General features: G+C 41.0%; 1 protein-coding gene across 2 annotated transcripts in view; it reads left to right on the forward strand.

The window, feature by feature from the left end:
* EXOC4 (exocyst complex component 4) overlaps positions 1 to 27,375 on the forward strand; it is a 753,652-nt gene that overhangs the window by 433,361 nt on the left and 292,916 nt on the right. Inside the window, exon 11 of one of the 2 annotated variants that reach the window (XM_059711816.1) lies at positions 4,447 to 4,543. The exons of the other annotated variant lie outside the window; for it this stretch is intronic. Coding sequence (XP_059567799.1) covers positions 4,447 to 4,528 — 82 coding nt within the window. The 3' untranslated portion in view covers positions 4,529 to 4,543. Of the gene's footprint in view, positions 1 to 4,446; positions 4,544 to 27,375 lie in introns of those variants that run through there. 2 annotated transcript variants of the gene reach the window in all.

The following is a 27,375-nucleotide window of genomic DNA, read 5'->3' on the forward strand; positions in this document are numbered from 1 at the left end:
AGTAGAGACCTCAGTTCAAATCTCAGCTTGCCCACTCCCTGGCTCTTGTGGCCATAGGCCCTTGCCTCTCTCAGCCTCAATGTTCTGCAATGTGAAAGTAGAGTAATAATGTTTTCTTCATAGGAGTGTAGTGAGGGTTAAGCAAAGTGGCCATTTAATGCACCATAAGCTTCAGTAAACATTAGCTGAGAAGGAAGGATGACGATTCTCTGGGAAAGGGAACAGGGAAATTTGGAAAGATGTATGCACCTCTCTGTTCATTGCATCGTTGCTCACAATAGCCAAGATATGGAAACAATTAAATGCCCATCAGCCAGTGAATGGGTGAAGAAGATATATATATCTTACAAGGGGATGCTACTCATCAATAATAACAGTGAAATCCTGCAATTTTCAACAACAAGTGAAGTAAGACAGAAAAAACAAATACCATCCACTCATGTGGAATATTAAAAAATAAATGCAAAACAAACAACAAAAAAGTAAACAAACACTCAGAGGCAGACAACAGATTTCCATTACAGAGAGGAAGGCTGGTGGAGGGAGGTGAAGTGGGTAAGGGGTCAATTGCATAGTGATGAAGGAAGCTGGACTTTGGGTGGTAGGCATGATGTAGTGGATACAGATGTTGGATTACAATGTTGCAAACCTGAAACATATATAACTAGGGGCCTGGTGCACGAAATTGGTGCACTCCAGGAAGGGGGGGTCCCTCAGCCCAGCCTGCCCCCTCTCACATACTGGGCTCCGCCCCTGCCCAGGCCTTAGGCTTCTGGCCAGGGCGATCGCCAGCTCCACCTCCCTAGGTGGCATCTGGCTCTGCCTGCCCCACCTCCCCAGTCCCCGATCTGCGGCCCAGATCCTGCAGGCGGTGTCTGGTGCTGCCCGCCCCACCTGCAGTATGCAAATTTAACAGCCATCTTTGTTGGGTTAATTTGAATACTCTTCTGATTGGCTGGTGGGTGTAGCGAAGGTATGGTCAATTAGCATCTTTGTCTTTTATTAGTGTAGATGTTATAAACCACTCTTACCTCAATTAGAAAAACATTTTAGGAAATAAGTGGATTAAGCAGTATTGAACATTTTCCTGTAAGAAATTTCAGAAACTCTATATGCTAGCATAAGCTCTGAATCTTCAAAAGAAGACAGTGAGTTTGCAGTATTTTCCCAAATTATTTGACCTTGGAGTCCCCCCTTATATTCTGCGGTAAAAAGAAAATTAATGTCTCCTAAAACTAGTATTCCATGTAGCACAGTTTGATAAAACACTTCTCTTTAGAAATGTTTCATGTTTGTTTTTATAATGTAAAACAAGATTTTACTCATCAGAGAAGTATATTGTGGTCACACTCGGTTTTGTGTGTATTAAAAAGGAAATCTGCAGTAAATTTTTAAAATACCATTAGTGTGTCAGGGAGAAAGCAGACCAGTGAGGCATTTGGATGGGAGTTGCATGTTATGGGGACAGCGGTGGGCCAGCCTCACTCGGAGAGGGGCGTGTTGGGGGGGAGAACAAGAATGGACTTGTGGGGCTCTTAGTGCAGGACTGAAGAGCCATCCTCCAGTCGGTTTGGAGCCCTGGGAGATTTTCTTGTCAAACCATGACATGTAGAAGAATTTTGGGGAAAAATAATGTGGTGGTAGGCATTCCAGGGATATACAGAGGTAAAGAAACTGAACGCAGGATGACCTTTTAGGCTAGAAGTAATTTATTTTCCAGGAAGCCGCGGATTTGAGCTGTTTGAACTTTGACTTGGTTCCGGCTGCCGTCAGCCTTCATCCCGTCAGTTACAGTCTTAGCTGCATTAAACCTTCAGACCTGTGTCCGTCTCCCGCTGTTCTTCCTGGCGTGCACAGCTTGAGGCTTAGCATTGTAAAAACAAGTTTAAACGGCGATGAAAATTAGTTTACTAAAGCCCAGTAACAAATGAAAATATTACATAACAATATCTAGAAACAGCATTTATCTGAAGTGGATTCTGGTGATTTCTCGTTAAATTGATACAAATGTAGAAATAGTGCACCTCCTTTTCAAGGAATAATTATTTTTACTATAGCAAGACCAAAGTTTTATATAAGTTTGCAATGTCTTGTTTGGCATTCTGTTTTTTAACCCTGCCCTGCATAGTGCTTGATAGAAGCTAATGAGGAATGATGGGTGGATGTATGGATGAGTGAGTGGATGAATGGCTGTGTCACAGAGCAGTTAAGAATGACTGGCCCTTACCTCATGGACTGTGATGGACTGAACAGGTTGTCGAATGTGTCTCCCTAAACAGAACATAGATACCTTGGACATGTAGACAGTGAGTATTTCAGCAAGGAGATGGGTAACTTTAAGTAGACTTGACTGCTGTTCTAAGTGTGCCACCACAAACACAGTGGAGAGTTAGAGCACACATTTGTCTGACAATTTTAAGAAGAAATTAATTTGGGCTAGAACTTCTTAGCATGAAGTCGGACCCTTCAGCTTTCCTAAAGTAAAAACGAGTGGTGTTTGATGTGAAGATTGTCATTTTGCTCGTTCCCTCGCTTCTGGTGGACTTGCTCTTGCATTTACTGTCTGTATCCAATTAAGGGAAACAGAGAGCTTGAAATTCGGATAATGCATTGTTCTTGTCACTAAACTAATGGACTGGCCTAGGTGTGGGGCGAAGACGGGAAACTGTAGAGCTTCATTTCCTTTTCTTCATTAAGATTAAGAAAATCCTATCACACACATTTATCAGCAACAGTATCACTTTGCAGTTCACTCTTTTCTATACTCTTAGGAGCTTATTATAAAGAAAAAGAATTTGAAATACTTTCTGAATGTTACCTGTTTGGGGTTCATAGAGTGTCTTTAGGGAAAGAACCAGCAATCAAAACTGATCATTGAAACCATTAATAACAGAATCTCTGTTAATATGGAGGCAATGTGGTGTGGCAGGGAAAAAAAAAAAAAAAAAAAAGTAAGTTTGGAAGTCAAGAAAGAGGTCTCATTCTCTCCTAATGTTGTTACTGTGCCAAAGGCCAGATTTTATCACATTAGACATGGGCCATTGTGAGATTTAGAGAAAGAAAAATGCAGGTATAATAAATAGGATGCTTGTTGTAAGATGGAGTGAGCTTTTGTGGCCCATCTTCTCAAGGCCTTGAAAGAGATGGTGTCTCCCCCGGAGGAAAGTGCAGGTTTACTCACTGCCCAGTGTCTTAAAAAGAACGTCTCCCTCCAGGCCGCAAGGCCTGGCAGGTCAGCTCGCAGCCCATGATAGGACTGGAGTTTCCTGACCTCGGGTTTCTCCTCCCGGACTGAGCATCATGCACCCCTGACCCTCATCACGGGCTCTGTGGGAACCAGTCAAGCAAGGGCACGATGATCCTCTGGCTAATGTCACTGCGGAAAGTAACCCGCTGTCCTTTGTCTCTGACCAGGGAGCAGTGTTTTCTGCCTGTGTCCGTGTGGCTGTGGTCGCTAACTTGAGAGTGAGCAAGCAGGCTAAAGACTCAGACCATTCACAGGTCCTGATAGAATTGAATTTGAACTTCTGACTTTGAAGTAAGCACGTAGATGCACTTATGCATTTGCTGCAATTAGCAACTGCCTGCAATTTCTGGCACACAAAGATAGAAAATGTAGATGCAAGACATAAAATGTAACTTTACGATTTCTTTCTAGACTTTCAGATTTCTTTCTTAACTCATTTCTCATTGGGGACTTGGGAGCCTTAAAACAATTCTTTCATTGCACTGATATGTTGAGGATTGTTGATAATGTACTTTGATTTTGAGAGTTTATGAGGTGAAATTAGAGAAAAACAATTTCTCTGGCTGCACATATTCAGCTACTTTACCCGAGTTCCTTAAATTCCTGCTACTTTTGCATTTACCTAGGGTTCAGGGAGGAAATCAGAGGCTCCTTAAATGGAGAAAAAGAGTTATTCTTTCTCCCTCAGAAAAAAATTAAGGTTCTGCAGCCAGGAATGTCTAAGAAGAAATGTATCCTCTTCACTAGGACTGGGAAGCGGGCTGCAGTTAAACTCTGCTGTGGCAATTCTCTGTGGCCAAGAGTAGCCAATTTGGAAACATTATTGAAACATTCGGTCTTTGGTCTCTGGTGTAGGAAGCAGAAGTGATAACTGGTAGGTACATTTAATGGTCATGGCGAAAGGGAAGATAACCCATTGATTTTTACTGGAGTGTTCATGTAAGTGTCTTCTGTGAAAATCAATGTAAAATTTTCCTGCCGTTCAAAATGCAAAGTGGTGTGTAATACACCCATTCCAAAGTGCCCTAAATTGTTGCATTTTTAGACAAGCGGGCTTTGAGTTGTGCCTTTACCACATAAATTCAGCTCCTCAGATCTGATTATCACCATCTGGACGCAGTAGCGGGAAAAAGACATGTATGTCAGCCTGAATTCTACTTCTGCATTTGTTATTTAAGCTGCTCTTAACCTTTTCCTAGGTCACTGATCATCTCAGAGATTTGCTTTTATTCGTGTACCTCAGAGGATAGAAACCCCTTTCTTTATGAGTATTACGTGTAAGTGAAATGTTACTTCTCCATTTACATTAGTAGTCTTCAATTATTTACCTGCTTTGGAATGCATACGTTACAAATTTGCCAGATGAGTGAATATATTCATGCTACTTGCCAGTTGCTCATTAAAGTAGCTGCTTTGGAGTTCTTGGCAAAATTAAAGTGTCTTAAAGGGCAGGGAAGGGGGGAGAAGAGGTCGGGTGCTCCCTATGAAAGTCGGCTGTGCTGCACCCGGCACCAGCGGGCCTCCGGCAGTTCCCACTAAATCTTAGTCTTCGTTCACCTTTCCTCCTCCTCTGCGTTTCCTTCATTAGAGCTAAAATGGAGCTGGTTAGGGTGGAAAGCAGGATACTGTTTCAAACGAGAGGAATGGTGTCTCCTGTGGGCAGAGATGACAATGCCACCGGACTGGATGAGGAATAATATCTTGAGCTACTAAAGAAGTTTAGTTTATTTCCATCATGACTTACGCAGAATTAAAAATGAAGCCCCGAGTTATATAAATTAAAAAAAAAATTCTTACATGTAATTGCTAGTCATGCCAATTTAAATTCTGGAAGGCTCACAAATCCCCCATCAAGATGAGAAATGAGCCCCAGGCAGATGCGGCCGGGCCAGTGCTGCTCCGGGCAGGTAAGTGGAGCCTGAGGCAGGGGCTGCTAAGTCAGAGCTGTTTTCCAGGCTGGAATTCTCACAGCCTGTCTTGCTGATAGGGTGGCAGAGAGGACTCAGCTGGAGCTGTTGAGAAGCTTTTCCTTCCTTTATCGCTTTTTCCAAAGTCAACTGAAAGGAGGAAGCTAAGCTTTGGTGGAAGTAAAAGACAAACTTGTGAATCCACATCTGGAAGTGAAGTCCATGAGGCGGATTTCCCAGCAGGCTCTTCTGCAGGGTATTCCCATTCGTTCACTCACTCACCACTCACTCATTCATTCCACAAATAGTCATTGAGCACCTACTGTGTATCTGACATTGTTCTGAGCCCTGAGAACAAAACAGTCACAATTCCAGATGTTAATAATGTCATATCTATCATTTTACTAGTGAATCATAGACTTACTAAGTAGCTTTCACTGGTCAGCTGGTGACCAATGCCATGAAGACAGAAAAGGGGACCAGCAGGCTGGTTGGGAAAGGGAGCTTTGTGAAGAGGATGTCTGAGCAGAGGCAGAGGGATGAGGGAATGATTCATGCAGCTGTTTGGGGACTGATATTTAGGGAGAGGGAACAGCAGGTACAGAGTGCCTGAGTGGGACAGTGCATCCTTGGCATTTGGAGGGCACCATGAGCAGAACTGGGTGATTAGAACACAGTGAGTGAGGCGTGAAAGGAGATGAGGTCAGAGAAGGGGCGGACTTGGGACGAGGATAATCAGATATAGGTCATAGCAAAGGCTTTGACATGGAATAAAAAAGGAAGTTACTGGAGGGTTTAGAGAAGTGCAGGGAAATGATCCTAGATTTTAAAGCAGTGCTGAACCACAGAACTTTGTGTGATGATGGAAATGTTCTAAAATCTACAGTGTCCAATAAGGCACCACTAACCACTAGTGGCTGTTGAACGCTTGAACTGGACTAACATACCTAAGGAACTGAACTTTTCAGTTAACATAATTATAAGTAGAATAGCCAAGGTGACTAGCAGTAGCATATTGGACAGCACAGTTTGAGATTTTCACTGGTTGCTTTGTGGAGAACAGTCTGTAGGGAGACAGAAGCAGGGTGAAGACCCTAGGAGCTATTGTAATAATCCAGACCCTGGGTTAGCCAACTTTTTTGGTAAAATCCAAGGTAGTAGATATTTTAGGCTTTGCAGGTCATGTGATCTTCGTGGCAACTACTTAAGTGTGTCATTATAGCACGAAAGCAGAACAGACAATATGAAAATGACTAGAATGGTTGGGTTTTCTTAAAACGTTATTGGTGGGTCAGATTTGGCCCCTGGCTGCAGCTTGCCAACCTCAGATGTGGGTGGCAGGTGCTGGTGCCTGGGACCAGAATGTACTTCAAAGGTAGCACTGATAGGCTTTATTTGTAGACTCAGGGGGGGTGGCTGAGAAGAGCAGATACTTGAAGGTTTTTGTCTTCTGAATTTAGTAAATTGGAGTTGCCATTGACTACTATGGAGAAGACTTAGATGGGAGAACATTTGGGAAGAGAGAGAGATCTGGTTGAATTTGACCTTGCTAAGTTTGAGATATCTATTAGGCATCCAGGGGGAGTCTAAAGTTGAGGCTGGAGATCTGGACTGCAGAGTTGTATTTGATAGTCATCAAAAATAACAGTATTAAACGTTTGCATAAGGTCTGCTAGAATGAGTTCGATGAAGAACAGCAAAGATCTGAAGACTAATCCCCTGACATTCTCCACTGTGTAAAGGTAAAATAGGTAAGGAGGACCCAGCAAAGGAGCCATGAGGAAGGGTCAGAGCAACCGAAGGTGGTGATCTAGCAACCAGGTAAGATATGTCAGAGACCCATCTATACAGTCACATGCTCCTGGGACACAGCAGGCACATGCATCTTTGTGGGGGTCCATGGATCGTTGGGCACACAATACTCTACACTGACTTCTCTTGAGGTGTAATGCACAAACCCCCTGCACAGAGGCCTTTGGTGGGTCCCCATTGCCTACAAAGTAAAGTCCAAGTTCTCAACCAGGAATTTGTATTTTAAAGTGGCTGTGAGCCAGACCACAGCACTCTTCATAGGTCGACAGTAAGCCCTGCACCTTTACCCTGCTCTATTTACTCATCCTGTTCAAATCCTCTATGTTTGGAATGCCATGCTGCCCTTCTTTGCCTATTGAAATCCTAGCAGTCTCTTCAGAGACAATGTAGATGTCCTTTTCTCCATAAATATGTCCTTAATATCAGCCTCCCTCCATCTGTTCTCATCCATTATTAAACCCTGGTCTTGGTTCCTCCCAGTCTACCTTTGATTCCAGTTGAGTAATTCCCTCAAGATATATTAAACTACTAGAAGCAGAAGCACAGAGAACGGTGTAAAGCAGACCTATGTTTCAATACCAGCTCTGCCACCACTGGCTTGTGATTTTGCTCAGTAACTTGGAGGCTCCATTTCTTCACCTGTGAATTAAGACAGATAAGTTTCGTGAGGTGTAAATAAGATATTTATATTAAATGTATGCATTTATTGTACTATATAATGTTAATAATTTGCAAGGAAAAATCATAAAGATATTGCTGTTTTTAATCTCTAGTGTTTTTCACTTCCTCTTGCACATACTTCCTCTTAAATTACATGGAAAGGATTAAGCATTAACTTCTATGCCTTAAGTAAATTACAAGTGAATTTCTCGTTTTTCGTTTTACAGTCCTTGTTGAAGCTCTTTAGAATCATTGCCACTTGACAGTTTATTAACTTGATAACAGCACAGGAATATGTGATTCTTCCTTTGCCCCAAATGCCACTTTTCTTGTTCATCAACACAGCATCATGGAATGAGAAGGAGCTGTAGCAAAGTCAATACTTAGTGACTTTTCCATTAGACCCTAAAACATTGTGCTCAGAATTGATGGCACTGCATCAGGGGAGAAAGGGAAAGGTCGCGCTGACCCTCTGCTGTGGCTTTGTGAACCTTCAGCAGCAAGAAGCATATTTCTTTCCCCCAAGTAGCTATTTGCTAGGGAGTTGTCTTGAAAGGATTGCTTCCGTGACAGTGTGTACTGGGGAAATTTTTATTGAGACTTTCCATTGGTGTTGTCACATAGTGCTTACTGCAGACAGCTTTTTATTTCAGAACTGTAGGTAACATTGAGAGTTATGGAGTATCTCCCGCCCTCTTGGCTACATTGAATCAAACAAGAGTGCCTTCCCTTGTCAGACTGAAGCTGAATTTTTTTGGCCCTTCCTTGGAAAATAGGTGTATTTGCTGATAATATGTCTTGATGTTCAGTGTAAACCTTCCTTACTGCATTGCCTTTTAGCTTTCTGTTATCTACACTCGGTTCCTCTATAACATGATGTAAAAATTGTCTATCCTATAAACTCCTTTGGACTCTTATCCCACTTATTAGTTAACTACTAACAATAATAAGAATGATTTCTGTAGACAGGTCATTTTTACTAATAACTTTTGAGGTCTTCTAATTCAGCAACCCTCCAACACATGATCTTTTCTGTAGTGCCCCTCTGTTGTTACTTTTGTGCATTCCAACATTTAGACATTTAGTAATACAGAGCACACCACCTATTGAGGAAACCTTTCTCCATTCAGTGAAATGGGCTATTAGAAAGCCTTCTGTGAGTGCAGCACACTCTGTCTCTTGCAAACTTGCCTGTCTAGCCTTTGGGTTAAAGGAAATAGTGTAATCCCTCTTCCATAAAATAGTCCTTCACAATATTGGATGATGAGAACATAGTTCTGTTTTATACACCCTGTAGGTTCTCAGGTAATGTTGGTTATTGATGAATTTTTCTCCATTTATTCTTCCTTAGAAGTAGTTTTAAGAAAATTTATAAAAAATGCAGAGAGAGAGAGGGGGAGAGAGAAAAGAACTTAATTGCAAACTACAAACTTGTGGCAGGCTGTAAGGAGAAATGTGGGAATGATTGACAGCTGTCTTGGTTATTCTCTATTGAGTATATATACACTGAGTGGCCAGATTTTTATGACACCTGACGTTTGTAGGCAAATTAGCTATAATTTCGCCTTGAAGTTGCTAGAGTGCCAGACTATTAGAAATAGGGAAGCACCTTCAAAGGCTGTTAAATCGCGTTGTTAACCCATATCTTCAGAAAAAAATCACTTCTACTGTCATGGTAAACAACCTGCTTCCCTATTTATAATGGTCTGGCCCTCTAGCAACTTCAGCGCAAAATTATAGCTAATTTGCCTACAAATGTCAGGTGGTCATAATAATCTGGCCACTCAGTGTATATACTTATGCCATTAAAAAAATCTTGCATTTTTTTAAAAGACAGTAATTACACTAGTGTCTTACATACTTGTTAAAGTAGTACTGTTTGCTTATTCGTCAGTGATCAATGGATTTGGATGCATGTTGACCTACTGTGCAAGTCCTGCATACTGTAATTTGAGGGTGATGGGAAAGGAGACCTTCATAAAAGATCCTGCCAGCTAAATATTTATTTAGCTAGAATGAGCACTGCTGTCAGCCCACTGCCCCTCAGGGAATAATAAAAAGGATTCCTTGTGCTTCCTTTTGCAGTGATGTTTTTGGTGTGACTGGAAGGGGGTGCTTCCTTGGGTCCGTGGGGCATAGGAGATTTCCTCAGGCTTTCCTGATGTTATTTTATTTTTAGTTAGCTGTAGACTTTTTGTTTAACATTTGATTTAATGAGTCTTCTTTTTCTAAGCTTCATACTCATACTCTTAATGGTATTTTTTGAAAAGCATTAAAATAATCACAGTCAAATTTGATGATTCTCCAAAAGGCTTCCATGATTCAGTGATAGATATTCCCTTTCTGACAGGAGACTGGGAATACTTCTTTTTCTAAGTCTCAGATAACTTAGTCTCCTGGTCAGAGGAATAAAATTAATTAAATCTTAATCTGGAAAACTCCCAGAGCAAGGTATAAAGTAATTGACCTCTAGAAATTGAATGTTAGAGCGTTCTGATGAGTAATCATCTGACTGCTGTGATTGACGACTGTGATTGCTTCTCTTAGATGTAGGTGAAGGGAATAAGTGATGGAGGCTTTTGACCAAATAATAGTGGGGCTTTGATTTTCTGATATTCTATTATTGCTACTATTTCTAACAACCTCAAAGCAAGGAAAGGTTAAAAAGGAAAAGAACAACACCCTATACATCCCAAAGGCAGATAAAACAGCATTTTGGTGACCTTCCTGGTGACCTACATAATACCAATAAGATGATTGGAAAAAGGGTAGTAATTACTGGGGACAATAAGAGGAGGCTTGTTAAATGGGTTTGAAATGATATTCTCTACCTGAATAGGGACCTTACAGGACAAACCCTAGAGCAGGGGTGGGTAACCCCTGGCACACGTGCCAAATATGGCACGCCAGTAACTTTTGCTGGCACGCGAAACCCTCTCTTATAATCTTCCATTTACAATTTTTTTCTTAATATTGACTTTTTTATTTTTCAGATAAATTCAGTATAGGTGCATCTTAGATAAATAAATAATTTTACATAACAAGTTATCTTAAGGACCATAGACGTGATTGACGAGAGAGGGGAAGAGCAATTTCTATGCCTCTGCCTTAACTCTCCCTGCCTTCCTAGATCTGACCAGTGTTTTGGTTTCATCCACATACACTTGTGAATCTTTGTTCTCAGTGATGAATTTTGTTAAGTCTCATAATAAGTACCCTGACGGATGAAAGTAGTAGCTCGTGCATATCTCTGAAGGTCACGAAATATAAACCTGATGTAAAATCTCTGTCATCAGTGATGCAGCAGCAAAAATCCCACTGATAATATCAAACGGAGTCATAAAGTTTTCTTTCGGACTATCAGTGTACATGTATACATTAAAAAATAAATGTATTTTTAATCATCTTATACTGTGTTTTTGTCGCTCGAATGAATTTTATTATTTCTTCAAGGTTCTTCACATACGTACACCTTAAGAGATATCAAGTAGGCGTAACATGTTCTCAAAAAATTAGGGTTGGCACGCAGAAGAAATTTGAGTCGGCGATTTTGCTGGTTTTGGCACGCACTCACAAAAAGCTTGCCCATCCCTGCTCTAGAGGTTAGCAAACAGGATCCGCAAGCACAGAATCTGATTAATTGCCTGTGATGACCCTTTACTGAAATGTTCTAAACTCCAGTTATTATTTTCAGATGATAGATTGGTGAAATGTATTAATGCTGCTACTATATCTGTTGAGCATGGCTCTCGAAAAAGTAGCTTTTGACATTATCAACTCTACTTGGTGAACTACTAACTATTTCAGAGTTTGAGATCCCATGTTTTCTGGATGACTGTCTGGATGTGTCTTTAAAGCCATTAGTTTTTTTTCTCTCCATTCTCTTTCTTTCCTCCCTTCTGTTATTTGCGAAATTCTGAACATATAGTAAAGAATAAGGCAAGTTCCTGTGCTAATGGAGTTTATAATCCAAAGCATTTCAGAAGGAGTATCCATAATTATCAGCATTGATAATTATCAGTATAATTTACAAGTATACACTTTGTTGTTACTGTTGTTTTTCTGCTTTGTATAAATTAACTCACTTTAACAGATAAACACTAGTATGGTGAGGTTTAGTCATTTCATAGTGAATGCTGTGAAAGGCATGATTAGCCTTAAGTAAGATTAAATGTTCTACTTTTCTCTCTTAGATTTCATTTGATTTCACAAGACTCACTTGATAATTATTACAAAACGAATCTAGTACAAATGAAAAATGAGATTTAGTTTTTCTTTTTATCAGACTTTACTAAAATATAGGTCACATTTAAAGAGACGAGCAGCATATTTAACATAATCAACAGCAGACGTAGATTTTACCCTGTAGTAATTTCTTTTTTGTACAACAGCATTTCAGTCAAAGTTCTAGTGTGATTTTTAAAATGTTGTATTGGCTTATCTTCGTGATAAAATAAACATAACATCAAATTTTCCGTTTTTAGGGTTCAGTTCAGTGACACTAAATACATTCAACCTTGTTGTACAACCATCACCACCATTCATCTCCAGAAGGTTTTCCTCTTCCCACACTCCAATACTACCCATTAATAGTCACTCCCCATCCCCGTTCTTATTGTTTTTGATTTCTTTTATGTTGGATGTGAATAAAAAGAATGTCTTTTATCTTTGAATTCTTTGTAAATAGATTTTCTGTTTATTACTGGTGTACAATGAGAAAAATATCTATTTAATTTGCAAAGCAGCCCAGAAAAAAGATAAGGAGATAAATAAAATAGCAATCTGTCCAGTCAGAGTCAGCACCCCCTGGTGCAGAGGAAGGAGGCGCATGGAATCCGGCCTGGCAGGACCTCGGCTTGAATCCTGGCTCCAGCACTTACTCTGGATAGTGCTCCTGGGCACGTTATTAATTAACCTCTCTGCACCTCCGTTGCCTCAGCTCTAGAATGGGTTTAATAAAAGCTTCCTTTACCTACCTCACAGGGATGCTATAAGGAACTAAGGAGCTAGTTATGTAAAAATATTGTGAAAATCAGAACTCACATTTCAGGGGCCAATTTAATTGTTATGTCATGTACCTCTGTGTTTTCCTCTATTGTCTTTCCTTGCCAAGTCTTAACTTCCTAAATTGAGGTCTTGTCATTATGTTTGACAAATCTGACTATGTCCTTTAATCATTATTGTCCCTAAACTTTAATCATTATTGTCCCTAAACTTAGTGTTACTAAGTCCATGACTTCCTTCCCATTGCTTGGCACCCACCACATCTCTGTAGCTCTCCTGTAGGTGGTCTACTGAGGCCTGTCCTTCCCAGAATTCCTCATATAACTGACTGCAAGTGACAGAGATGTAACGCGTTGTGACCTAGGTAAGCAGGGGCTGCTGGTCATTTGCCCTCACTTCCAAACATGTCATATCGATGCGATTGAAAATGCCAATTTTAACTTATTTTTAGTGAAGCCCCCAGAAAAATAGTTGCCTAACAATAGTTTTTCTTTTCATTAAATAATTTTGTGGTTTTTCAAAATGTGGCTTGTGACAGAGGAATATGATATTTAAATAAAATTCTTGGAATAAAAGAAAAGTGCCGAAGTGAACAACTTTAGAAAAGGGCTGTTTGGCCCACTCCATAATTGACATTCTGTCACGGCTCAGACTTTACTTCATTTCTGCTCAACTCAATATATGGATTTTTATACAAACCATTTACCAAACACTAGACAATAGCGCCTTAGCAGATCAAATTTGTGCAGGCGGGTTGTCTATTATCCATAGGAGAGCTCCCTCGTGTCACCAGGACAGCTTCTGTTAGCAGCCCAGGAGGACAGTGGGTGACACTTAAATACTCAAATTATAGATGGGAGCATCCCAAGTCCTGGAAAGAATGTAAAATTAAGCCTTTCAGCCTGTGTGCTCATTATCACATTAAGCAGGGAGATGGGGATGATGGGTCATAAATTGGTTTTCCTTTTATTTAAACAGGACCTGGCAGAATGTAAATGGAGTCTCTGAAATTCACTTATCTCATGATTGTTCTTCCCTTTTCTTTCACCATTGGTATGAGTTTGAAACTTGAGGTGATCGCTATTTCTATTAGACTTCATTTATTGGGAAAATTATATTTAGTTTTTTTTTATTTCTTTTCGTTTCTGTATGCCTTCTAGAAGTCCAGGGATTCCTTGACATTCTAATTTTCCTCTATTTATTTCATGCAGCTTTTTGAAATTTTAGGGATTTAGTAAATTGATTCCCGACTCATCACCAATATTTCTTGAGGGATTAGGCAGAGAAAAGAAAACCTCATAGACACAGACAATGATATGGTGATTACCTGAGGGAAGGGGGCATGCAGGGAGGTAGAAGAGTTGGTAAAGGAGGGATCAATGGAGATGGAAAGAGACTTGACATGGGGTGGTGAACACAATACAACATACAGATAATGTATTATAGAGTCATACACCTGAAACCTTTATAATCTTATTAACCAATATCATAAATATAATAAAAATTTAAAAATTACAAATTTTTAAACTATAGTTTAGTGTTAGTCAACTGGTTAAAGCCAGGCCTAACTCAAAATTTTGATGAGCTCTTTAATGTAGGACTTAATGTAGATGTGAGTTGAAACCTTGGTTCAGGCAGTCTGCTTCCTTTACACAAAACGTCTGATTTCTAATGTTGAGCCATATTGTTTATTAACCTCTTCCAGCTGGCTCACAAGTGTGCGTGATTCCTCTGCACATACTCCAGTCATCTTTCCAGTCTTTTCTCATGAGAAATATGCCAAGTTACATTGGAAGATTGTTTATCTGCCTCAGTTAAATGAGACCTTAGGCCTTTTACCTTCCGAGATGTTGAAGCCCTTCTCCACTTCTTAAAACTCCAAATCCTCCTTGTTAAAGAGCATTCTCTTATCATGCCCCTTCTACTGTACTTCACAATTTTCCCTTTATCTTCCTCTTCTATGCATTGATTCCTTCTTCTGAGGAATAAATATTATTCCACCATATCAAGCAAAGTTCGCCTTTTGTGCTTTTAGTTGTATTAATTCCTATATTTTTCAGAATCTTGCTCCATTATCCACTACCCACCCCAATCCAACCTTTCTCCATTCTCCTCACATATTTATTTCCTCTATATCCACTGGTTTCTTTTCTTTTATCTACCAGTTTTCCTCCTCATCCTAAAGAAACCTTCTCCGGACGTGAGATCTTCTCCAGACATCGCCCTGTATCTACACCACATTCATTCAGAGAGCAGGCTGTGCTCCTTTTCTCTGCCACCCACTGATGTTTTAATTTAATGCTTAATATTCTTCATCATTCTATTTAGATCAGAGGTTTCCAATCCTGGCTACATTTGAATCATCTGTATGGCTTTTAAAAACTGCAAATACCTGGGCATCCGTTTTACAAATTCTAATTTAATTGGTCAGTGATAAGTCTCTTTATTGATAAACTAAAGGTCTGGTGCACGGATTCGTGCACCAGTGGGGTCCCTTGGGCTGGCCTGCACCCCCTCGCAATCCGGGACCCCACTGGTGCATGATTGGGGGCCTGGGAGGGACCACTGGAGGGCTCCAGGGCATGTCTAGCCCGTCTAGCCCCGTCCTGATTGGCCAGACCCCAGCAACAAGCTAACTTACTGGTTGGACTGTCTTCCCCCTGGTGGTCAGTGTGCGTCATAGCTACCAGTTGAATGTTCGAACGGTCGCTTAGGCTTTTATGTATATAGATTGTAAAATCTTACTGGAAGACTCTGATGTGTTGCCAGGGTTGAGAATGACTGGTCCCAATGACCACAGTAGTCACCCCTAACTGTTCATTCAGTTCAACAGGTTTTCTCTCCAACATTTACCCTCCTTTCAAATTAGGTGGAAACCTCTTCCATATGCTTGTAGACATCCACAGTTGGATGAGTGTGCTGTGTGTTTTCCCACTTGTCTCTGTCCTCTCTTCTTTCCTCTTTCTCCTTCCTATCCTAAAGCATTGCTTCTCTCCAAATTACTAACCTATGTTGTCTTCTAGGCTAAATAATACAGATCAGTGATCTTATTTCCTTGCTTTAGCATTATATTTATGCAGTATCACCCTACTCACTGTCCCTAAACCAGAATCCTCATTATAAACTGCGTTATAGACATCTGTACCCACATACACCATTGGCAATCATGTCCAAAGAAGAGCTTATCATCTTTCAGGAACTGTTGGGTTTTGTTTGTTTACTTGTTTTTAGCTTTCTTTCCCCCCAGACACCTAGGGATTGCTCCTTAGTTTGCTCTTCTTTTTCTATCTCCCGTCATTAATCTTGTTCTGGTTGCACATGAACAATTACAGTGGCCCACTAGCTGGCCTTCACTGTGTCCTACACAGTGCTGCTATATTAATTTTCAGGCACAGTTCCAATCTTTTCACTATCCTTTAAAACCTTCTATGGCTCCTTATTATAATTTAATGCAAACAATTATTATGAAATTCTAGGCTCTTGATAATGGGTCCTTGCCAGCATTTTCATTACTCTGCCACAGGACTCTGTGCTTTAGCCAAACTAAGCTGTTTGCTATTCCCTCACCTCTAAACTGTTCCTCTGACTTTTCTTGTGTAAATGTTCTGCCTTATGAAGTTTATTACTTTTATTATAAATCCCATAGGAAGAAAGATTTTTGCCATAAAAGTTCTAGCATGTGTGGATTCTTCTCATGGTATTTGACTTCCAAAGTCAACATGGAACTAAGTGGCTTAAGGTTTCTGGTGGCTCAGAGATCATTTAACCAGAGTGTGAACATTAGGAAATGGCTGTGGCTGATTGCGCTGTGTGGGACATCCTGGGATTCTGTCTAGCAAATTGCTCTTCCCTTCAACCCATCCAAGGTGAAGATTAGGTTTTTCACTTTTATTAGCTACAACTTCTGTGCTTTCTGTAGGCTAGAGCCTATCTTCCCAGCCTGGACCTTTGATGAAATATGCCACTCAGCCTTTGACAGAGTAAATCTCCTAGAAAGTCGGACCGGTATACTTAGGTTCCTTTAACTTAAACCCAGATTGTCCTTCTGCTGTCTTAGAAGAAATGAGATTTCTCAGCAGTAGCAACAACAATGTCAATCTGTCTGAGTCTGTTAATGACTCGTTTGCAATGCTGGCAGACTCATGAAGGCTGGAAAAATTAAATGCACAGCATCATTCACCTCCTCCGTGGCCAGCATTGCTGGGAAACAGTATAGTGCTTAGTGCAACATTTTATAAGACAAGAGTTCTTTCAGCAGAATGAACTTTCTACTGGGGTGTGGGTAATGGATTGACAAACTGGTGACTTTGCTGTTTGAGGCGTTCTCTAGAGATGGACCATGGGCTCTGCATGTCTGTAAAAGGTGAGCAGTTCGTCAGCATGACCTCTTTTGCATAGATAATTTTGCAGATGTATTTTTGGTATTTTGAGATCATCACTTTCATAGAATATGACTTAAAGTCTTTTTTTAAAGTAGTAATTATTAGAAATTGTCTAAACTATTAGCTTCTTCTGATTTGAAGATAATGTTATTGACATCTCTAGAGACGCTGCAGTAAGGAGCGTAGGGTACCATATGAACCAGCATAAGTTCCCTTCCAACTCCAAGTTGTGGTGTTACGTCCATTCCATTTGAATTCTTCTCCAGTAAGTGAGATAAATATGCTTTAGACAAGTTCCCATTTTTATATGTTGAACACATTTATAAAATAGATGCCTTGTTTTGACAGTTTCTAGCTGTCGAAGAGAGTGAAAGTAACTGGCCAAATGGAGACAGAAACAAAACCTGAGATCCCAAAGTGCTGTCTAAAGCTATAAAGTGTAATATAAATGCAAATTATGCGTGGTGGTCTAAGACCGGATACTGCTGACCTCCTACTGCCTTTTGTACCCACCATAGGATAGGCCTATGCTTTTTCAACAGGGTAGCAAACAGCATTTTATGAAAGGGCAACATTGAACTTCATGTCATGATGAATGTGTTCTTTTCATTCATCAAAAACCCTTTTGTAATCTTCATTATTTTGAATCTGTGTTGCTTCCTTGAATAACAATAACAAGTTCTATACATCTTCCTCCCATTGTTTGTCATTTCTTGGATTTGTTCTGAAATGGCCATTAAGCTTCAAGATAGGCTCCTTTGCTGTAGAGTTAAGCAATTTGTTGACTGTCTTTTTTCAGCTTTGCCTTGCCCCATGAAAAGCCAGTTGACAATTAAACTGAAGAGGCTTTGCCTGGCTGGTGTGGCTCAGTGCTTGGGCATCGACCTATGAACCAGGAGGTCATGGTTCCATTCCCAGTCAGGGCGCATGCCCAGGTTGTGGGCTCAGTCCCCAGTGGGGGACATGCAGGAGGCAGCCAATTGATGATTCTCTCTCATCACTGCTTGTTTCTATCTCTCTTTCCCTCTCCTTTTCTCTCTGAAATCAATAATAAATATAAAAAATACTTTCTTTTTAAAAAAAGAATAGGCTTTATTGAGTATCTGCTATATGTGAAACACTGTGTCCATTTGAGAGGATGCTTGAAAGTAGAAGGTATCTGCCACAGATGAGAGGGCACTTAACTATCACAAACCATGGATTCGTATTAGCCTTGACTATATTTGTTACTCAGAAGTATCTTCGTCAATACTTCTGACTTTGGCACAGGAAGCTTACAGCTGAACAGAAGAAACTGGTTGTACCTAGATGGTTTGGATTGGAATTCGAGTAAAGGCTTTGAGATAAGGAAGAGGCATCATATAGTTATTATAAGCAGTATTTCTATTTCTAAAAATTTTGTATAAATTTTAAAAAATGGTAGCAGGACATTTTGGATGAAAGTATGAGTTCAGCAGTTGCCCTTCTGCCTTGTCCTGCCACTTTCTCCATAGGTGATGCTAGGAAAGTTATTATCTCAGCTGTCTCAGTTTCCCCATCAGCACAAGGGAGGTAATCACTGGCTTTCCCTGTAGAGTGGTATTGAGGTGTCATGTTACATCTAACACTCACAAAAACAGGCTTGTGGTTTCAGTGAAATTTCATTGCAGAACCATATATGTGAATGTTAATTATAATTCTTCTTCTTCTTCTTTAGAAAACTCCTGTTAGTACCTTTTTTGCACAATAGATGCTGCTGTTACCCTTCCTCTTTATATAGAGATCTATACACTGAGTGGCCACATTATTATGACCCCTGACGTTTGTAGGCAAATTAGCTATAATTTCACGCTGAAGTTGCTAGAGGGCCAGACCATTATAAATAGGGAAGCAGGTTGCTTAACATGACAGTAGAAATTATTTTTTTCTGAAGATACGGGTAAACAAAGCGATTTAACAGCCTTTGAACGTGGGATATATGTGAACGTGAGTGGCCAGATTATTGTGACCACCTGGCGTTTGTAGGCAGATTAGCCATACACTGCATCGTATGGGATATGGAAGCCGAAGGCCTGTTCGAACACCTTTGCTGTCTGCAGTTACCAAGATAAAACGTCTCCAATTCACACAGGAACACAAGGATTGGACAGTCGAGCATCGGAAAAAAGTCATGTGGTCCGATGAATCACGTTTCCAGTTGCATCATGCAGATGGCAGAGTGAGAATATGGCGGAAACAGCATGAAAGCATGCACCCCACATGCATGAGTACAACCCTTCAGGCTGGTGGGGGCAGTGTTATGGTTTGGGGCATGTTTTCTTGGCATGATTTGGGCCCTTTAATTCGTGTGGAACAGCGTCTGAATAGCACAACATACCTAAGTCTCATTATTGATCAAGTTCATCCTATCATGTTGATGGCGTATCCCAATGGAGATGGCTTCTTCCAACAAGACAATGCGCCATGCCACGGTGCTCGTATTGGGCAGGAGTGGTTTCAAGAACATGAGGGAGACTTTACCTTGCTTAGGTGGCCCCCACAATCACCAGATCTCAATCCAATTGAGCATTTGTGGGACAAAGTTAAAAGAGCCATCAGGCAGCTGGTTCCACAACCATCAAATCTCGCAGAACTGGACAGTGCTATTCATCAGGCATGGTGTCAGATTCCTCGCATCACCTTTCAACATCTCGTGGAGTCAATGCCAAGTAGAATCGCTGCAGTATTGAAGGCAAAAGGTGGCCCAACGAAGTACTGATGGGGTGGTCATAATAATCTGGCCACTCACATTCAAATATATCCCACGTTCAAAGGCTGTTAAATCGCGTTGTTTACCTATATATTCGGAAAAAAATTACATCTACTGTTGTGGTAAACATCCTGCTTCCCTATTTATAATGGTCTGGCCCTCTAGCAACTTCAGCGTGAAATTATAGCTAATTTGCCTACAAACGTCAGGGGTCATAATAATGTGGCCACTCAGTGTATATTTAAATTCTCTATGCCACTTTCATTTTCTCTAATATATGTTTTGAAAAAAATCAACATTGCATATATAAAAATGCCCAAGTTTTCTAGAATGATTGGAGATTAAGAAGTTTTCAAAGAAAAATTTAGCAGAAGACTGGTTTAGCTTTTAATGCTAAAACTTAGTTTTGAACCTTTCAAAGGAAATCTCTCTTAAATGTGTAGTAATCCCTCTTGCCTCTTTAAGCCTTAACTCTCCATTTCATGATGATTCACACATCTGTCAATTACCGGATTGTAGAAACTTAAAAAGTAAAAAGCTTACCTTTGGTCATTTCTCTTCAAAACAAAGATCTTTATGGATAGTATGCCATGGAATGAAATTCCAAAAAGTTAATTATGGCACTAAAAACTGGTGTTCAATCAGAAAAATAGAAGCACATGTAGGAGTGTGTGTATAATATAAAAACAAACATAGCAAAATAAAAAATAAAAACGTTACAGGGACTTGACTGTATGCAGTTGTGGGCTCCGGTTAAACTGTTTCTTTAGATCTCATGCTGTAATTTGAAGTCTGCAGGGCAGTGGGAAGGAGGAGAGAGAGATGTAAGGTCAAGGAGAATAAGGACGAGCTGGAACATACAAGGATGGATGGGAACTGTGTCCTGCAGGAGAACCTGGCACCTCATCATTGAGTTAAAGGCACACTTGGCATAGGTCTCGCAGAAGCTGAGGACCCAGGAAGGAGGAGCAGTTGCAGGCCCCACAGCAGCCCCACGCTGAGGAGTTGAACCAGCAAGATGAAGACCCCGACCTCGCAATCTATAAAACAGGTGGCTGCTGCTTCCTTTCCACCTTTAAATCCCACCCCACAGGAAACACTCAGGGGAGGGAACTCAGGCAAATGTAGGTTAGTCTGGCCAAGTCAATACATTACAAAGTTATCATAATAGCAAAGCCTTCTGTATAACTTCTTTATCATTTCAAAAGGGTAATATTCTTCAACAAGTCAAAGCCTTTCCCAATCTTCTCATAATATGTGTAGACAAATGCCAGGCATAATTGCCCTGGCCGGTGTGGCTCAGTTGGTTGGGTGTCTTCCAATGTACTGAAAGGTTGCCAGTTCTATTCCTGGCCAGGGCAGATCCTTGGGTTACAGGCTCGATCCTCAGTAGAGGGTGTGTAGGAGGTAGCAGATCTATGTTTCACTTTCACATCAATGTATCTCCTCTCTAAAAAAAATAATAAAATTCCAGGCACAGTCAAAATATGTAATTGCATTATTAATGTTACTCTGGAGCTTAGAGTCCTATGTAATGGCTCATTGCATTTGAGGGTAGAATTCTAATGTAGTAAAATTAAAAATAAATAAATGAGAAAATTAGGGAACATTCTTTTGGAAAGTTTCATCATTGATTTAGGAGATCAATTCTATAATAATATTTTATATTATAATTTAATTTGATTCAGTGAATTAACTTTGGCAAGCAGAAAAATATTATACTATCAAGTCATATTAATAGTAATCCTTGCTGGCCTCATATAACTACAGTTGATCCTTGAACAATGTGAGGGCAGGGCGGTGTTGAACCCTCACACAGTTGAAAGTCCATGTATAACTTTTGACTCCCCCAAAACTTACCTACTAATAGCCTTCTTTTGACGGGAAGCCCTACTGATAATATAAACAGTCAATTAACCATATTTCATGTTACATATATTGTACACTGTATATAAGCCAAAGAAAAGAATATTAATAAGTAAATCATAATGAACAGAAAATACGTTTATAGTATGTATTTATTGGAAAAAAATTTGCCTATAAGTGTTCCTGTGCAGTTCAAACCTGTGCTGTTCAAAGGTAAACTGTATATGGGGTGAAATTGCCCTGAGTGTTGAGCTTGACAGAAGAAACTGATATGCATTAGCTTATACCCTGAAGCAACAGGTAAGCATATGGGCCCTTGAAATCTCTAGGGCTATGAAATTTTGAATTATCCACACATTTTCTACATAAGAGCCTGCATCAGTGTTAACATGAGCATTAATAGTAAGCTCTGTCCTCTAAACTTAAGGCTCTTGATCCATCCTTACCAGCGGGGATAGTCATTAACATGCTTTAGAAACGTTGCTCAGGACCGTCTGTTACAAATAACAAGTTCTCTGGAAGCACTCCTACACTGTTGGGCAGCTTCATGGTTTATTGCTTGTCTTTCTTTATATAGAATGCAGCCTTCTTTTTCCTAATCCCATATAATAAAGAGCTAATATGCTAATTAGCCTGAACAGCTGAACGACTATCCAGACAACCTTCCACATGACCTTCCACATGAAGCCGGGGCTGCAAGGGGCTGTGAGGGCCTAGCCCCTTGCACAAATTTCATGCATCAGGCCTCTAGTCTATAATTATAAAAGTGTACTATGCTAATTAGACCGGACATCCTTCTGGTCAACCTTCTGTACAAAGCCAGAGCTGTGAGGGAAGCCTGGGTCCCGGGTGCCAGAGGGAAGCCGGTGCTGGCAGCCAGGGGAAGGGAGACCTACTCTTGCATGTATTTCATGTACCAGGCCTCTAGTGACAATGTAAAATGCTTCAAAAACACACATCTCAGCAAATTGCTTTTCCTTAAGACAAGGGTGGTACTCTGTAAGGACAAAAGTCTCCTTTGTAATCAGCTGCCTTATAATATGATGGTGATGATATCTCACATTGTCTACAGAGGGTCCCAGGGATGATGGCCCTGTTAGATCATAGGCGCAGGTGACCCCAGGAATGATGGTCCTGTTGGATCATAGGTGCAGGTGACCCCAGGAATGATGGTCCTGTTGGATCATAGGTGCAGGTGACCCCAGGAATGATGGTCCTGTTGGATCATAGGTGCAGGTGACCCCAGGAATGATGGTCCTGTTGGATCATAGGTGCAGGTGACCCTAGGAATGATGGTCCTGTTGGATCATAGGTGCAGGTGACCCTAGGAATGATGGTCCTGTTGGATCATAGGCGTAGGTGACCCCAGGAATGATGGTCCTGTTGGCTCATAGGTGCAGGTGACCCCAGGAATGATGGTCCTGTTGGATCATAGGCATAGGTGACCTAGGAATGATGGTCCTGTTGGATCTTAGGTGCAGGTGACCCCAGGAATGATGGCCCTGTTGGATCATAGGTGCAGGTGACCCTAGGAATGATGGTCCTGTTGGATCATAGGTGCAGGTGACCCCAGGAATGATGGCCCTGTTAGATGAGGAGGCAGATATTAACATCTTCCTATTAGAATTGAGGAAAGATACAGCGTTGGCAATAAACAGCTTGCCAACTGTTGATTGCCTGCTGTTCCAGACCCAGCTCCTTTACCTGGCTTTCAAAGGCTAATGGTGTTCTGGTTGTGCTCTGCCAGGAAGGGTGCCCTTTCCTGCCCCTTAGAGTCATCATGGTTTGTCTAGGGCAGTCATGCCAATGCTGTTTCTTTTACCAGCAATGGGCTGGGCCATGGATAAATAATACAGTTCTGGTCAGCAATTTCCAGAGGAAGTATACTGAGGCATTTGGGGAAAGGGTTTCTCTGATGAAAAGATAATTTAAAAACATAGGCTGCTTGTTTCTGTCAGCACTGTCAAATGTACATGTTTTACTTAGAAGTGTGACAGCCATTTTGTAATCAAAAAGGGACAAACCTCTGATAATAAAAGTATAGAAAGATGGAAAACCCCTGAGCCATTGAATGAACTAGTTGTGAAACTGCCCTGCCTTTGGAATCCTCGTCTTGAATGCTAATCATTATTCTTACTGTTTAGTCTGCCTGTGAGTCTGGTGCTTGGGCAGTCGAGAACATTCCAGGCTCCCCCTAATGTGATGTTGTGACCAAAACCTAAGGGATATAAATTAGGTTCATCCTATTAGCTGTATGCATGTGGCATTGGAAAGGGGTGAAGGCTGAGCTAAAGGCTGCTTTTTGTGGTGCGGCTCTTTTCTGGGAGCAGGTATGGCAATGCTGGTATTCCCGCAAGTGTTGAAAGTCACTCACTGGTTTCATGGCTTTCCAGAGGTTATCGCAACCTTGGAAACCTCCTCACTCCTCCTTTCCTGCTAGTGACAGATGTAGGAGTTCCTCTGGTGGGTCAGGTCTTTAGCGTTATTTTTGAATAATTCCTAGAAACCCAGCTTTGACCTAGCTCCACCAGCTTTTCCTATGATGCTGTGAGCATGGAATTTCTTACATTAAATTCTTTTCTGCTTAAAATAACCAGCGTTGTTCCTCTTTCCTACCCTGAAGCCCTGTCTACCACTTTTAGTCAGTTTTCTATCACTTGTAGTTGAAATAACCCTGGACACATACATACTGAGAAGTGGAGCTAGGGCTTCAGTCCAGGTCACATGACAAGTTCACAGCTCTCTCCGGGGGATCTGACTCCACTTTTTCCTTTCATTTTGTCTCCCTTCCTTTTGTCTCCTAGAGTAGCCCCAGCAGGTCCTGTCTCTCTTCCCACCCTTGTCTTTCTAAGCATAGGTCTTCCCTTCAGACGCTGGCCCTCCCCACCAGAGGCCTGGGCTGGCCTGGAATGCCCACTGCTCCGTCCTGCTGCTCTCCCAATGGTCATGCACATGTGTCTTTAAGACACACCTGAAATAGAACCTTTCCTTTCAATGAAGCCTCCCACATTCCTTTGTTGACAAAGGCTGGCTTGACATCTTATTCCTGTCAGAGTCATTGTTCCTGGTGCATCATATCATAACTAGTGAGTGTTTCTCTCCTCCAAACAGTGACCTTTGCAAAGAGACAGCCCAGGCCATGTCTGCCTCTGCATTCTGCTGTCTGGATGCAGTGTGCTCGCAGCACCTGGCTCCCAACCTGCTGACGCCCTGTGGAAGTGTTCGAGTCCAGGCAGATGCAAATTGCAGCATTTCTTTTTGGAATTCACGAATTCAAAATCCTAAACATGTTTTCTCAGCTTGCATTTCTGAATCTCAAATATTATACATGGGATCTGAGCCAGTATTTCACTGAAGCATGTTTGACACCTATGTTGCAGATGAATATCTGTGATATTACCTGAGGTCGTTATGGACTGTTGTTGTGGTATGACTGTGTTTCTCCGGACTGTCTGAAGAATTGTCTGCTATTTGCTGAGCAGGATTGATGACGTATGTGTGCCTGTGACCAGCCCACAGGGATTGATGAAGTTATTTTCATAGAAATCCGTTTGCCCTTTCACAACTGCCCCCGAAGTCTGTAGACTTGTCCCTTCACAGTTGTACCTTTGTTGCTTTATAATACATGTGATGGGGACTAAAGTATTCCTGCTGCTGTACCATTGTCTGCCCAGCCGGTCCTCAACCCTCATCCTTAGTCTGATGGTTCTTTCATTCACTTTCCCTTCTGTCTCCATTGGCCTCCTTCTCCTATCACTTTGCCCCTCATTTCCTGGATTTTACAGCACTAACTTGGTTCTCATGGCTATTGCCAGCTTTAAGAATGTTTCTTTCCTTCTGGAATATCTAATAGAACTTGTGACCAGGGTTTATTCTTTGAAAAGTCCATCTTATAGACATTTCTGATTTATTTTAGCATTGCTAATTGCTCTTGCTTTATTTATTTTCTCCGAAAGATAAAATAAAACAGATATTCCATGACACCCTGGTTTCCCAGGCTTCTAGAAGAATGACTCCCCTCGGTGTTACTATATTGTTTTTGCTTATAGTGCAGTACACCTTGGTAGCAGATTAAGACTCTCAACCTACATGTTATTAATGCTCCGGAGAACGATATATGAGAAATTGAAAAGTTTAAAGTACTTTAGAAATAACTATTTTTAAATGAGTTTCATATTCGACAGCAAGGAAACGTCAGCTTTCCCCCTGACAGAGGAATCAGGAACTATTAAAAGCATTTGTCAATGCTGCATTGATATTCAGGCCGCTCACCTGGTGTGACTCAGTTATTTTCAAGTTGAAACTCTGCATACAACAGCATTTGAAGACAACACATGCAGCTTGAAGGATGTCACCTTCATTCCTGGGTTGCTCATCCCTTTAGAGTCCTTTACCCAGGAGTTCTAATAGATTATGTGCTGAAAATAAAGAAGACAGTATTTTAACATCAAAAGAGGAACAAAGAAAAAGGGGTGGTTTTTCTTCTTCCCAGCTGCCCCCTGGTGGCAAAGGCACAACCTACAGCAAAAGCATTGAACAAAGATTCTTGCTGTGTAGGGGCTGCTGCTGAGTCTTACCAGGGCCTCAAATCAAAGTCTGCAGTGCATGTTGCTTCCAAAAAGGAAGAGCAGAATATTGGGGCCCCTAATTACATTTCGCTTCCCACCAGCATCTGTTCTTATCATAGTAGCACGGGGCTCTGCCAGCTCAGTCAATACTTGTATATTAACAAGAGACAATCGATAGAAAAATTAAAGAGGAAAGTCAAGGTAATTAGGCTAAAGCTGCTGCTTATGAGTTTTCAATAATTGCTTTAGCTTCCTCTTGTTTTTCCATCTCCAGAAAATAGGGCCTGATTGAAGGACTGGGTCGTGTTTGACTAAGGACATGTCACAATTACACAAAGCCAGGCAGGAAATAAAATTAAGCCGTATTTGTTTTAGAGCAGCAAAAGGGGCTGTGCAGGATGGCGTGGGAAGAATAGGCGTTGATTTAAATGTCCCCATTAGCAGCTGTGCCTTTGTTGGTACCTGTTCTGTGTCAACAGTGTTTGCCACTGGCAGAGGCCTACTCCCAAGCACCGTGACATGTCATGTAGCAAAGAGGATGCATTTCTCCCAGAAACAAGATCTTTGTGGAAATTAGATGCCACCCTTTATAAAACCATGAGATAGCAGACCTCACAGCTGCCCTGCGGATCATACTTTGGCCATTGTCCTTTGTGGCTTAATTGACAGGGATCACTGCCCACTTATCAGCTGTAATGAATAAGCTACCTACTTTAGGTGGAAGAGGCTAATCTTTGGTTTTAAGCTACTTTGACATCTTTGTGCCCTGATGTTGGAAGCCCTAAATAAAAGAGAGCCACCTTGTCTGACTGCTGCCTGTTAGGTTGGTGTGTCTGCCTCTTAGGGGAAAGAAAAAAGAAGGAATCCCCAGTTTGAGAGAGACAAATCTAAGCAGAAAAGATAGGTTAGCGAGAAAGATATTTCATGTTTTATATTCATTTACAGCCTTCATTTGCACTATATCTGTCAGCTCAAGGCACTTTATAAACTTTACAGCCAAATTATGTACCAACATCATTTCATTCACTGCCGACGTGGAGCTGTTAAACATCTGCCAGGTACGTGTTTCCAAGAAGCAAGAAAAATGTAGAAGAGAATTAGATCTTGTTAAATATACAGAAAAAATTTAGATATGAGGGGATGTAATATGAAGAAATTCATTGAGCATCTGCTATGTACAGGGCATTGTAGTGGATTCCCT

The sequence above is a fragment of the Myotis daubentonii genome, chromosome 10, assembly GCF_963259705.1.
Source record: "Myotis daubentonii chromosome 10, mMyoDau2.1, whole genome shotgun sequence".
Classification (NCBI taxonomy): domain Eukaryota; kingdom Metazoa; phylum Chordata; class Mammalia; order Chiroptera; family Vespertilionidae; genus Myotis; species Myotis daubentonii.